This window comes from Pterocles gutturalis, unplaced genomic scaffold (assembly GCF_000699245.1).
Source record: "Pterocles gutturalis isolate BGI_N339 unplaced genomic scaffold, ASM69924v1 Scaffold46193, whole genome shotgun sequence".
In the NCBI taxonomy this organism is placed as follows: domain Eukaryota; kingdom Metazoa; phylum Chordata; class Aves; order Pterocliformes; family Pteroclidae; genus Pterocles; species Pterocles gutturalis.
Window position 1 is genome coordinate 3,719 of NW_010124682.1, and position 12,340 is coordinate 16,058.

Consider the following 12,340-nt stretch of genomic DNA (forward strand, 5'->3'; position numbering starts at 1 on the left):
CTTAAGCTTGCATTGAGACTTGCCTTTATAGGTTCAGTTTGTGCCTCCTTTCACGGTGTTATTGTGGTCTGTTTTCCATTACTTACAGCAACTGGTACTAAACTACAATACTTTTGGTTTGAAACGCGTTCAGCAGAGATCACTCCAAGGTAACGGGAGGCTGGCATGACGCTGCAGGCCAAGAGGGAGATGGAAACCTCCCCTTGTTTCATCCTCGCCGGTCCCATGTGCAGAATAGGCATTCAGAGCAAACTGCAGCACACCTCCCTCGTACTTGGGGTGAAATCATCATTTCACAGCAGTTTATCATACTTAAGGGAGCCCGTTTGATTTGAATTTAGCCATAAGACCAGCTAGGATTACTTTGATTTTTCTTTTCAAATAAACCAAAGTACACTTTTCCAAACGTTTTGTACACACTCAATCTGCTACTGCACATAAATCACAACACAAGGGATTACCTAAGGCTACTAAACAGTGTACTTATTCAGTAGCTATTATTCTTTCAGATAAACATCCTCAGATGCCTTGACCACAAACGGCTTCATTTTTTTTCTTCCTCACAGGCTGCTATTTACTGGAAAGAGAGAGATGTGGGTGTACGACAGACTGCCTACCGATTCACTAACAGAGCATACTGTTGGTTATAGTCTTCATGCATACTTCTGCTGGGCAGTGTAACTCCTCTTCTGTTAACTACCTTCAAAAAAGTCTAGGAAACACCTCTTCAATCCACTGTCCAGTTTCCTTTTCCTACCATGTGAAAACCCAAATCACATGCAGGCCAATGGCGCTACTCTAGTACTTAACTCTCTTGCAGGCTAGAAACATCAACGCTATCGTAGTACTTTGAAGCAACTATCCACATCTATCAGCTATGCTCTAACTGTAGCACAGCTTTGTAGAGGCTCAGATTTCACCAGGACAACAGGAGAGAGTGCAAGGTTTGGTGAATATCCAGGATAACAAACCAATGCAATCGATGGATGCTGGACAGTCTGAAAGGGCTGTTCCTTTTTGAAGGAATCTTCAGAAAAGAAAAAACAACCCCCCCCCTTTGCCCTCCCAGAAAACAACCTGTCTGAGATGTTTTCGGTGCCCCCTCACAACCGAAGTCCGTGTTATCTGGGTCTTTTGCGAGTCACAAATATCAATACGCGTCTGATGGCGATAAGACGATCTTTAAGGGAGGTCATAGCCAATATAGCCAGCTGAGCTCTGTTTTCCAGAGGCAACACTGCCAAGAGCCACCAGTACCAGGCAGGACCACTGGGGTTGCTCTGCAAAAAGATGGAAATACACGCAATCATGTATTCACCAGCACTGCCCCATGAAGAACACTGCCTTCCTTCTCACCTTCTATTTGCTAAGAAAGTCACCACAAAACAGTTCAAGCAGCAACTAAACAGTTAATTTCAGGTGCGCTCCTTGTCTACATGCACCATTAATACTAATCTCTTCAGATATCAACTTACATTGATATATTGCTTTCCTTTAATTGTTTTCCATGCTTCATGCTAATAGACCAAAATTGGGTAGATAAGAGCTTAGAAAGTACAAAACCACAGCAAAAACCTGTCAGAAAATAGTCTTCTGTAGAAGTTCTGTACAGAGTAAGGATGCATAAGTAGGAAGGTTTTATTACCTGTGGCTCCGGTTCTTTTCCTGGCATGGACCCAAAATGATTGAGAATTTGCATTTTCATATTGTCTTTAAGAGAAGTAAACCAGGCAACAGCTTGATCATAAACTGAATCATGAAGGCGGACAAGTTCTTCATATTCCGGTCCTTCAACCTTATTGTTAAAAGAAAAGAGAGATGGAACAAAGCAGGTTTGATATTGTGGAGTCCATAAGCTTCCCCAGAAGCAAGCAAAGCAAAATAATGCAGTGACTACAGCTGTTCAAATGTCGTGATCCAAACAAACTGTACCCAAGTCTTAGATTTCAAACCTGTAATGCTGGAGTCTTTTTACTCTCCCCTAGGTATTCTGAAGTGACATTTCTTGGAGCAGTTACTGCCTTGTTAATATCTATTCCTAAATGCTAGCAAAACAGAAGAATCTGCTCTCTAATCCTGGGACATCATTATTAATAATCTCAAACCCAGAACCTCGAGTCCCTGTCACAGAAGGACCTCTGAACGTTGGTCTATCGTCTGGCAAAACAAAAGAAATGCTACTGCCACTGAGCACAGAGACAGGGGGTCTATGGCATTTAGAGATCAGAAGTATTTTATAAGCATTAAGGCCATAGTAGCACAGCCGAGGAGGAAGAGGAGGGCAGACACCTGAGCAGACAGGAAACCGGGAAAGTGGATGCTTTCCCAACACCAGGAACGGCCATAAAAAAGGACCCTCCCTGAGGCAAAGAGTGGTTTAGTTGCACAGACCTGGCTATAGCCATTAGGGAAAAGAAAAAAGCATAAGCAAAACCCACTACAAATTGGTGATTTTTTTTTCTTTGTTTTTTGCTTTGCGGTGGTTGGATTTTCTTTTTTGTTTTCCCCTGTAATCTGCACACACTAATGCTGTGATTCACCTGTGCTACTCAGATGCACATCTGAGCTAGCTGCTCCAGATGCCCTTCACAGTCAAGGAGGAACAGCTCTAGAGGGCAATTAATCTCATCTTAAGGTAGATATCTAAGAGCAGATAAAATAGGCAGCTTTGGTCTGAGATTTCTCACCTTCAGATACAACAGGAACATAGGGTGTTGAACACAGACATCAGCCTCTCAAGTGAGACAAGGTAAATCTCACTCTGATTATGAAGAGGTGTGTCTCTGGCACCATCTACAAACAATGCCTGGACTCCTGCATTCCGCCACCCTTTACTGGGGACCTGAACACAGCAGAGCCCTCACTGTGAGCAGACCACCTCCTCTGACCTTTTGAGGGGGGAGGTACCTCCACACAATCTGCCTTTCCTGCCCTGGTGAACAACTGTGTCATCCTGCACAGGTCAGAAAAGCCCCACTAAGACTTTACGGACTTGCACTTCAAGTATGAGAGTGTGCTGCAGAGCTGTATGACCAGACTGGACTTCATCAATTGGCATGAAATTACTACTGAACTCAAGTGTTAACAGGGATCAGGGTTTTATAGACATGCCCGGAAGATGCTCTAGGAAGTCATCATTAAGCATGGCCAAAAATCCACCCTTTGACTAACACCCATCACAAGCGCCTCACTTGATGCAGGTTTTACAAGAGGACTTGTTTTTAAAAACTACTCCCCTCCCTACATTTCTCTGCTCTCAGCCAGCTCTGACGGATGCTTGTACAGGCACAGTAACTACATGTCACTAAGATCTCATTTTAAGTGTGGACTCTCACATTTGTTTGAGGACCTGTTCTGTAAACCAGAGCTGGGAGGTCATACAAAGTCTGCCAAGACTACCAACAGGTATTCTGCATTCAGTACAAGAAAAGAATAGTCAGTTCTCTAACAACAAGGGCACGTGTTCTTAGAAGGGCTGCCAAGTTCATACCAGTTTTAAAACATTACCCTGACCTCATCTACACATCATGACAGACCTCAGCACCTGAGTCTCAGAAGCTCCTTTGAGATCCATAAAGGGAGTGCAACACTTCAAGCAGAGATAATTAAAGGGCAGAAAGGAAGAAAGGGAAGGAAGAGACAAAGCTGGTTCCATGGTTTTCAAACTAGAGCTTTAGTATTTATAATGATACTGGATTAAAAATAATGCACAGCTAGCTTGAAATGCAACAAGGAAAGGCCATTTAATTGAATCCAGCAATACATGGATATGAATAACTTTGCACCATAGATCACCTTTTTATCTTCAAGATACTCGATGTTTGCTGTGTTATATCCATCTCGCTGGCCATGGCTTAAGACCCTAAAACGACGGACACCAACTGTATCAACAACTGAGCGCCCATCAGGAAAAAACTTTACGTCCCTGATCTCTAATATACAGCCATGATCTGCAAATCTGAAATGACAGAAGGGCATAAAAGTGGAAGTCATCAACAAGCGTTTATACACATCAGGACAAATACTGGGCCTAATTCACCACTTTTTATTTGAAAGAGGATCCTTCTTTGGTGACAACACATTTCTGCTTATTCATATTAGCCACACAACCCCCACCCTTTCTGCCTTCCCTCAGAGGCCCACTGCAACAGCATCTTTGGAGTGTAAATATTTGGGGGGGTGGGAGGATTGGGAAGGGACAGGAAACTAAATGGAGCATGTTTCATGCTGGGAGTTGCCAGCTGCTAGTGGCAAATTCACACGGTTTTCAAACAAAACAAGACAGGTAGAGATACCATGAGGAAGTCCAGAGACTGAGAAGTAAACACAGGGCTGGGAAAGCTATCCCCCTGCTCTGAGGTGTAAGCAGAGGATTACAGGTGTTAGAAGGAAAAGGCTTCTATATAGCAAGATTTTTCTTGCACTTGTACAACTTAAGGTAAAAAAAAAAAAAAAAAAACAAAAACAAAAAAACACCAAAAACCAAAACAAACCCAAGCCCCACAACCCACCAAACAACAACAAAAAAAAACCCAAATACCCTCTTTACAAAAGGACATTTGTATCGTAGGCATAGGTATTAATCACATCCTGGAAACAAGCATGCAACAAATTTTTACTTTAAATTATCGGGCTTACCTACTCTGCATTTGTGCAGTAGTGAGTTCACTAGAGAGGCTGACTGCACAGTGACTCTTCACCACAACACATAGATCTGCTAGCATTTGCAGCTCTGCACCTCAGCCTACTGCTGAGCAGGAGAATGCATTACATATCATAGTCTCATCTCAAGATACCAAATCCCTGCGGGGTCTGATCAATGTTTCATCAGGGAAACTCTTGTTTTACCAGGGCTTGGCTATTGCTTACATCAGAGTGATAAAGAAACAGTAACACTTCAGGGAAATTACTCCTGTTTCTACTCTACCAGAAATCATGGGTTTGGGAGGGGAAAAAAAAAAAAAAAAGGGTGACCACTGTGAACAACTGTTCTCTCCTGGCCATTGTACAGAACAAATTTAGGAAGAGCAAGAAGAGTACAGCTGCACACAACTAAGCCCTAGTGCTCTACCAGTTGGATCAGAAGTAAGTTTATTACAGCAATATCAGACTAAACACTATTTAAACAGCTACATAACAATTTTTTAAATTAAGGATTTTAGTGACATTCATACCAAGTTTAGAAATTAATGTATAAGTGATAGGGGTGGGGGATGTTGTCATTCTTTGATGTTACTTTTGGATAGAAAGTGACTTTAATCAAAGAGAGACAAGAGAGCACCTGGACATGGGCATAAAATGTACTGGCCCATTAAAAGTTTATAAAGAAGTCTTCCCCGAGTTTTAATTTAAAATTAAGAAATAAACCAGAGGAAGGTAATTAATTGAACATGTATTGTCACTCTCTTTTTCAAGGGACGTATGTATCTCAGCCTTTCACATCCATGTCTTAGTAGATGAGGCAAACAAGTTTCCATACTTTTTCTATTCCCAGTTGATTTTGCAATTCTGAATAAACAAAAGAGCTGCTTTACTTGTGTAAGAAGCTACAACAGCCTGCCAGGTGTCTACATATGCAGGCTTCCTGTGTTTCAGTGTTTGACTTCAGTACAAGTTACCATGCTTAAAATGTTTAATTATTTCAGTAACTCAAAACAGACATGAGATAAAAATCTATCCATACTGGCTGCATTTTAAAATACCCTCTATGACACTATCTAATAAATCAATTCTTGTGGTTTTGGGATTGTAACCCCTTGGCCGTCTGTATTAGACCTGACTCCAAGTAACTTCAGGTCTTCCACAAGCCTTCACAGACGTAAGCAGAGTTATCACTGATGTCCTAGGGTCACTTTGTCCTCACAACCATTTTCTTCCAGAAAATTGATAACAGTCCTGGAAGGGACTGCTGTTGGAGCCTGAACTCCACCGAGTGCAGCACCGATAACATGTCAAATGGCATGAAACACAGCCAGAGCTGACTGGAAGCTGCAGCATCTCCTGTATTCTTTGTGCCACCCTATCGTCCAGTCTGGGAGAAAAAAAAAAAAAACCTGAACTGGACAAGGAAAGGCTGCCAACCCCCAGTATGACTGCCCTCCTCTCAGCTCCAGTGACGATCACCTACAAAAATGCTGCTCCTGAGGATACCTATCTAATATGCTCTCAAAAAATTCCCACGCTGGTCATCCACTCTACTGTTTGCATCATGCCAATGTATCTTCTAAAGTCAGCAACTATTTATTACATTTCATAAGGTAGACCTCTCTTAAGACCTCCTCTTTTTTTCCCCACAAGCATCTTCGTATCACCTTCACCCCAAAACCTATTATCTATAAACGACTTAAAAACCTGAAGGTTCTCATCTAATGACTAGTATTCAGTCTCTACATAGGGAGCTGGAAACACACCACAAAAATAAACTAAAAGTAAGATAATGAAGAAATACAGTGTAACCCACTCACTGTAGATAGTTTAGACTTGCAACACAGCACTAAAGACAAACATAAAAATTCAACATTCAGCAGTAAAACAGGCTTCTTAGCCAAGGGTATACTTTGTCTCACTCAAGTGATACCACCTATGCAGGAAAGCTATGCAAGGTTTGGATTTCTTTTTTTTAACTGAGCAGACAAGAGGAACAACCTCATCCAGACAGTCAGCTTTTGCTAGAACAAACAGGCTAGAAAGCTTTCCAACTACACAGACAATTAAGTGCTATTTTTGGAGCCCATAGTAGCAGGATGAGTTGTATTCCTGCCATCCATCCCACAGAAGAGCAATAAAAATTACATCTTTGTGTTAAAAGGAATGTACAAAACTAAAAACATTCTCAGCTCATCTCCTTACCCTTTTAATTCATCAGCTAAGCACATGCCAAACTGCTTGGTACCAGTTTCCATGCATCTTCTTATCATTAGACGATAACGAGGTTCAAAGACATGGAGTGGGCAAGGGATGGTAGGGAAGGCCATGGTACATACGAAGATGGGAACATCTTTATTTAAACTGCAAGATAATTGTTAAAAATTAAGTTAATCTTTTTTTCTGGGTACTGCTATATTCAGCATAAACCCTTAATACGACACTGAGTCTAGTGGTTTCTTTATACTCTAAACATGCACCTGATCAAAGTTTGTCCTTTTTACAAGCAAACATATTTCAGGACTCATTCTGTTAGTACATTAAAGGAACAATCCCTCTCATCTATCTTTCTAGAGGAAAAATCAGGAAATAACAGCCAACTTCCCAAATGTGTGTATATCAGTACTTAAATATAAGTAGCGAGATTTTGGTGATAACTTTTTATAGTAATACAGTACCTAAGAACTAACCATGTTTGAAGCAAGGTGGTAGAGAACTCAGTAAAGCCCTTTCATTTTGAAGAAGCCCAATAATCCTCATGTTCGCTTTTTCAGGCTTGATTGCATGTTTTCTTTCTCTTTTTAGCCAAATTGTAGCACAAGATCCACAAGTCACTGACCACACTGAATACTTGAACTTCTCCTGACCTGAAGTATAACCCATTTATAATTGGACTTCTACTCCCAGAAAACCCGTTATAACTTTTAAAGCTATTATATTGTTTCAGAGAAAAAAAAAAAAATATCTTTTTTACGAATATTGTTGTGCCTCTCTACCATCCAAGCATATTGTTTCTTATTTATCTGCAACAAACACGTCAAACACACAAACATCTGGCAGGTTCATCTACAATTCATTCATTTTGTGCATTTTCATAAGCAAATGAAGCTTCTTCAGTAATTTAGATGAAAGATATATTTTTATAACAGCTGTCAGTAGTAAAAACAGAGCCTACTTTGACAATTCCTTCATTTCTTCCTCATAAACTTTCTTCCTTTCAGATAATTCCTCTGGCAAGTAACGGACTATCAGTTCTTCTGTAAGGACAGTCTTCTTGTAAGTTCTGCTTGCCAGAAACTGCAAGGAAGAGTCAATTCCTAAGTATGATTACAAGAAGTCAGTAACAGCTCTTCCTCCCAATCTATCCCCTTTCCTCATGCCAAACAGCACATTAGTTCAGGACCATACCAATCCTTCCTTCTTTCCAGCCTTCAGATATCAAAACTTCTACTTTAGAATACGAGGTTCACTCCAGTGCCCATTTAACTACAAACCCATGCTCTTTTTTTGGCAGAAGTTGTACTACCACCAAGAAAAGGCAGGCCCTCCTAGCTTTTGCAGAAGATACATCTATTATTTTCACCTAGAGCTGCCAGGTTACAGCTCCTCAAAAGTACTCCACATACGAGACACGTTATGTCTGCAGGAGCAGAAGTTTTGACCAAGGAATGACCATTCCTCATTCAGCGCAGGTAAAGATACAGACTGAAGAGGTGGTAAGAAGAGGGCTATGCCTGGGACTCCCCAGGCACGAGCCCGATGCGATACTGGAAGACTCTATTTGTTTAAGCACCAGCAAACCCCACTTGTCTTCCAACAAACTACAAAACATATTCGGCACCAAATGAGGTCTGTGCATGGCTTGATGCTGCAGGTACTACGGTGTTGTTTTGGTCTGCGAGTGGAGTACGGAAAACCCCCACATACATGCTTTCAGAAGAACAAAGCTTTGTATTTTCTTGTTAAGTAGGGCAAGGACATACTTACTTCTGACAACTTTTCTTTGCACAGTGGGCAATGCGGATTATGGTCAAGGCAACGCTCAAGGCATTTGAGGCAAAAGGTGTGTCCACAGGGAGTGGTAACAGGTTCATAGAACAACCTGAACATGAAAACATGGAACAAAAAAGCTAAGCTGCAAACATAAACAATGCAGATTCCCCAACTGTGGAAAGGAGTGACTAGATCCAGCCACCTCTTCCTTTCCTTCTTTTGTATAAATCACAGGTGGCAGTTTTATCTAAGGATATAAAAAAGGTTTTAATTTTTAGAAGTGGTAAACAATGGAGAAAACCATCCATAATGGAGAAAACCACATCTGTAAAGATTCACCAGATGCAAAGTTCAGTAAGAAGGAACAGAGTAATAATTTAGACATTCTTTGGCAGGTTTCCCTTCTGACACCACAAAAACTTTTTTTCAGAAGCTAGAAAGGCTTTCTGATCTTAATCCCAGGTCAATGCAGTCATACCTCATGCAGAGGGAACACTCAAAGTCCGATGCATCCACCAGAGTTTTTGGTACCTCTCCTGAAGTGATGATTGTGTTTTCAGGTAAAACATCTGCATCTAAGTATAGTTAAGAAGAAGATTACAGTAAATATTGAAGTATTACTGCAGTTTCAGATGCTGTTTAAGTTGTTTTTCCATAAAGAACCTAATTTCTCTCTCTTTTTTATTTGAAGTTTTCCTCCAAATAAACATATTTCCCTTTTAAGTTTTAGACTTTCTGGCAGAAAATCTTTTGGAGAGCAGAGGATGATGTCTATGGCCAGAGAAAGCACTTTAGAGCTGAACACCCGTGATTTGCTTTTCCAAAAATGGTTGGGTTTGGGTTTTTTTTAAAGTCTAGTTTTTAAAATACTCTACTATTGCTTTCCCACTGCCATCACCACTCCCACACCAGCCAGGCCAGATGTTTTAGAGTACACCAAGTCCAGAATTTAATTTGTTTACACACAAACTAGTTCATCAATGTTTATTACAGATTTTTCAGCAGAAGCAATTTTTCTTACAAGTATTAAAAAAGCTTATGCTCTTCTAGACTAGGCTGCTGTGGAAATCCCACATTTCAGTCAGCTTAAAGTTTAAGGAATACTGGAGCTGCATTAGCTAATACTGATTTCACCAGCTCAGCACGCTGCAAACACAAAGACAAAACACTTCACTTAAAATTCTGCCCACCCTAGTTTTTGGGGCTGGTATGTCTCCCTGTAGTTAACAGGCATAAAAGGGTATGGGCTTCAAACTTCACAGCAGTAGCATCTAAGTTCAAGAGCTATCAGCTTGAGCTTCTTATGACATTTATACAAACAGATTCTGCAACTTCTTTTACAATCTGCATCTTTGTTGCCCAGTGAGAGTTGCAACAGAGCCATGAATGCTGCCTCCACATCCTTTTTATTAGCCAAATTCTTGACCATTAAAAACAAACGCTCAGCTTTTTATGTTAGGTTAAAACACTAGGATGTTTTGTTAAAGGATAGCTTATGTTCAGCATCTGGTTTATCTCAAGCACAGACAGGACAGGGGAGAGGGCACTGGTGTTGAGTGGCCTACAAAGAAAAACAGTGTTATCTTTAACCTACATCTCACATGTTAGCATTTAGTAATAGCAAGAACCTAACTGCGTTAATTCTGCAAATAGTAGCATGGCATTGGGACCTAGCACAGACCAGAAATTAATGGTTATGGGTAAAACAGGATCTCTGGCCTTCGCTGTGAAGGCACAGGCGGGTCAGATTTCACAATCTATTTACTCAGTCTGCAGTTCACAGACACGTAGAGGGTTTTTCCCTTCACAGCAAGGTGATCAGCAACTGGCCGTACATTGATCATTTGCAGAGGTGGCAGACAGACAGCAGCACTTGAAGACTTAATATTTCAAGGCAGAAGTCAGATTTGTCAAGGAGGTGTGGCTTGGGTCTTTTTTTTCCTTTAAGGGAAAAAATGCACACTAGTATATCAGCGGTTTCAAAGTCCCTTTTAACCAATTATTTTACCACTCAGTGCAACACATCGCCTTCAGCATTTTTATCCTCCACTCTGGAGGTCTTTGTTAGAAGCTTGAGAAGCACAGCAATTGTAAGCACAGCTATCAAGTAACAGAAAACTGGGGGGGGCTTATTACCCTTTAAAAGGATTCTTTGTTTGCTTGGAATATTTAATGTCAACTTGCATGTGACTGTTTCTGATGCCAGTTAAAGATTAGTTTCCAGGCTTACTGCATATCTTTCCTTCATATAGAAAAACAATGAAGTACATGTATACCTCAGAGACCTAGAAAATGGAAACGGCACCAGCAACACAGACTAAACTGCTAGTGGATTACACATTAGACATGGCCCATATGAGAAAGAAAAATAATGTTTATTGAATGACTTGAAACTGTTCTGGAAAAAGGTAAATAGGCTGTTACAGCAGAGACAGACACACCAGACAACAAAATATTATTCCAATCCCTGCAGGGAATGTTTCATTGACACCTAAAAAAAAAGGGGGGGGAGGAGGAAAAAAGTAGTTTACCATTTTTCAGTACACGCAAAATAAATTCCCTTTCTAAGTCACAACACAAACCTTTTTTAGGCATCTTATTGGGGACATCCAAGCTTTGTAAATCCCTCGTATCACTGGACAGCTTTCTTTTTAAGCCAACCCCAGGTAAACTGGAGAGAATAGCTCCCAAAGACTTCTTGTTATCTTCAAAATAGAGATCCAGAACATGATGGGAAACAGGAGAATCAGTGCTTCTAAATACATCAGAGTCTTGGGATGGGGTTTTTGTTAACCTGAACACAGTATCCTAAAAAAAATTAACAACAGTTATATACATCATGAGACAATTTTGCTTTGTTTTTTCTATTAGTTGTATATCTCGGCAATAGAACCGTGTCCCCACAATGGACTTAGCAAAGGAGAAAGGTCCATATCAAAGAAGGCCACTCTCCAGGACAATAAAATAGAGCCACTTCTCTCCCTACAGCTCCTGTCTCTAGAAATTATGTTCTTGTCATACTAAAATCCTGAGTGGAAAAAAACCACCCACAAATATAATCGACCCCCACATGAAGGCATCACATTATTTTCTGAAGAAAGAGTTTTACTCTTTTATTTTTCTGAGGAAGTACATCTCAACAAGAGATCCAACAGCAATGGAGAAAACAGGCTTACCATGAAAGCGCCTACATGAGTGCACAGAAAGACAACATCACACAGATCAGGCAGATCCTTGTGTTACTTTTGGTATTTTTATGTCGAACGTTTTTTACTTTACCTTTGAGGACCCAGCAATAGAGCTATCTTCTGCAGCTGACTGTGTGTTTATGCTACTCAGAAATGCAGGTTTCAATCTTGTATGGGATGTTCGACTAGAGAAAGGTGCTGTTAGACTATCATGCACATTTTCAAAGGCTGGGAAAAACATCTCACACATTATCTAGTCAATTAGAGAGAAAAAAAGAAAATATAATAGTAATTATGGTACAGATATTTATGTTTGTACAAACAGATACACAAACTTCACAGCTTCTGGATGCCAAGAAGCTTGCAACACCCAGGACATCCTGCATTCCCCAATGCCTACAGGAAACCTGAAAGGCAGTCCCCACAACCACAGACACATCCCAAGGTGCTCTTCTGGTCTCCACCTCCCTCCCCAAAGGCCTCTGCTCCCTAGGAGCACCCAGAGATGTTGCGTC

General features: G+C 40.7%; 1 protein-coding gene across 1 annotated transcript; it reads right to left on the reverse strand.

Moving 5' to 3' along the window:
* Positions 1–668: 668 nt before the first annotated feature.
* LOC104460283 (LON peptidase N-terminal domain and RING finger protein 2-like) lies at positions 669–12,074 on the reverse strand. Its single transcript, XM_010078317.1, has 9 exons — positions 11,917–12,074; positions 11,220–11,445; positions 9,116–9,212; positions 8,632–8,746; positions 7,820–7,941; positions 6,850–7,008; positions 3,796–3,958; positions 1,646–1,795; positions 669–1,280 (listed from the first exon to the last, which is right to left on the reverse strand). Exons 1-9 carry the CDS (start codon positions 12,064–12,066, stop codon positions 1,122–1,124), a joined length of 1,341 nt encoding a protein of 446 aa, XP_010076619.1. The 5' UTR covers positions 12,067–12,074; the 3' UTR covers positions 669–1,121.
* Positions 12,075–12,340: the final 266 nt, after the last annotated feature.